Source organism: Onychomys torridus, chromosome X (genome assembly GCF_903995425.1).
Source record: "Onychomys torridus chromosome X, mOncTor1.1, whole genome shotgun sequence".
Lineage (NCBI taxonomy): Eukaryota > Metazoa > Chordata > Mammalia > Rodentia > Cricetidae > Onychomys > Onychomys torridus.
Window position 1 is genome coordinate 30,245,241 of NC_050466.1, and position 2,124 is coordinate 30,247,364.

General features: G+C 37.7%; 1 protein-coding gene across 1 annotated transcript; it reads right to left on the reverse strand.

The window, feature by feature from the left end:
• Positions 1-254: 254 nt before the first annotated feature.
• On the reverse strand, positions 255-1,217 carry LOC118574592 (olfactory receptor 10A4-like). Its single transcript, XM_036175547.1, has one exon. The coding sequence runs from the start codon at positions 1,215-1,217 to the stop codon at positions 255-257; it is 963 nt and encodes a 320-aa protein (XP_036031440.1).
• Positions 1,218-2,124: the final 907 nt, after the last annotated feature.

Genomic DNA, 2,124 nt, shown 5'->3' on the forward strand with positions numbered 1-2,124 from the left:
AAGGCTGACATTTTAATTACATTCCATTTTTCCCCTCTTCTCTCATCTAAGCCATGTTCTCCTAAGAAAAGTAAACTATATTTTTGTCTTCCATTGTCGAATGAAATTTTTCTTGGATGCTTCAGGGTTTTGAGTTTTCCTCAGTTAATATAAACAGTGAGTTTGGTGCTAGGCAAACTATGGACTCAAATTCAAATTCTTGTTTCAAGACTGTCTAAATGGATACTATTCACATCTCTAATTGGTTGGAGTTTTCAGTATGTATCATGAGCCAGTACAATTTTCCTACCATCTTTGACCAGGTATGTACATTGTTGTACCAATTTTCTCAGAGCTATCTTCACATCCTTGTTCCTCAACGTGTAAATTATAGGGTTGACAGCAGGAGTAAACACTGTGTACAGAAGGGAGAGCAATTTCAATACACCTTCATACTGAGGTACTGATGGGAAGCCATAAACAATGCCCAAAGTCCCATAATAGAGACTAACCACTGTTAGGTGAGATGAACAGGTGGAGAAAGCCCTCTGTTTCCCTGTGGTAGAAGGAATCCTTAGAATGGTGCAAATGATGTGAATATAGGAAGCCAATGTCAGTAGAAAGGGAGCAAGGGCAAATAAAGAGGTGCATATAAAAGAAGTCATTTCAGCTACTTGAGTATTAGTGCAAGCCAGTTTCATGATGGGCTTCAAATCACAGAAGAAGTGGTCAATCTCATTGGCAGAACAAAATGTTAAACGAAAAATGAAGATCATGAGCAGGATAGGTGCCAGAAATCCAGCCAACCAAGAGGCCACTGCTAGCTGGAAGCAACCCCAGAAGTCCATAATACTGGAGTAGTGTAATGGGTTACAGATGGCTATGTATCTATCATAAGACATTACAGCAAGGAAGAAGCATTCTGTTGCCACCAGGGAAGCAAAGAAATAAAATTGACAGGCACAGGCAAGAAAGGAGATAGGGACATGAGCCGATAACAATGTCCTCAGCATTATGGGCTCAATGGTTGTGGTGTAGCCAATCTCTAGGAAGGAGAAGTGACCAAGAAAGAAATACATGGGTGTATGAAGAGAGCAATCAGCTGATACCACAGTGAGAATTACAAAGTTACCCATAAGAGTTGTCACATAAATGGTCAGAAATATTCCAAAGAGAAGAAACTGAAGGCCATGGAGATCCCCAAAACCCAAAAGGACAATTTCTGAAATTTGAGTCATATTTTCTTCTTCACTGATAGCCATGATTTGGATCTAAATAGATAAAAATTTGAAAAAGAACAATCGATCAAATGTTATTTTAGGAAAACTCAAAGTGCTGAGAGGTTTATCCATATCAGCCTAATTGGCTTTTTGGGGATTCTGAAACCTAATGTGTTTGAGCACAGTCTCCCAGGAGCCATTTAGAAAGTTAATCCATGGCTTAAATTGCCCTGTGGTATTTAGAATCTGACTATGACCCACAGATATTCACCTTTCCAAACATTTGTTTGTGAAATAGGCCATAATGTCCAGTCCTTGGCAATCTTACTTTGTTTTTATTTTTTTATTTTCTTTTTTTCTTTTTTCCCTTTCTTTCCTTCCCTCCATGCTTTTTTCACTCCTGTATATAAAATGAAAGCTTTTTTAAAATTTCCTCTTTTATAAATTTCACATCAACTGATTTTTGTGTATTGTGTTTCACCATGAAAAAGGACATCTGGTCCTTAAAATTGGGAGGTTGGGGATTTAGCTCAGTGGTAGTGCACTTGCCTAGCAAGCGCAAGGCCCTGGGTTCGATTCTCAGCTCAAAAAGAAAAAATAAAGAAAAATTTATTTTGATAACAAGTCATCAAAATCACTAGAAGAGGAATAGTAGAATAAGAATTAGCTACTGACAATAGAGAAGCAGTATTGAATAATGGAAAGACATGTGCATATCACAAGTTTACCACTTTTACCAGCTGTGTCCACAGGGACAAATTCCACCCCTTCTTTGACAGTCATTTTCCAATCGATGGAGTAGTGTGTTAGTTTGATGTATCACATTTTACATAACTACAGGTCACTTTCAGTTACCTGATATGAGCCAAATTTGCTTAGAATAAAATACTGAAGAAGCCTAGCAAATAAAGAATACTCTGAGTTT

Excerpts from the sequence above, each read along its gene's own strand:
- LOC118574592 (XM_036175547.1), bottom strand. The coding sequence starts at position 1,217 with ATGACTCAAATTTCAGAAATTGTCCTTTTGGGTTTTGGGGATCTCCAT.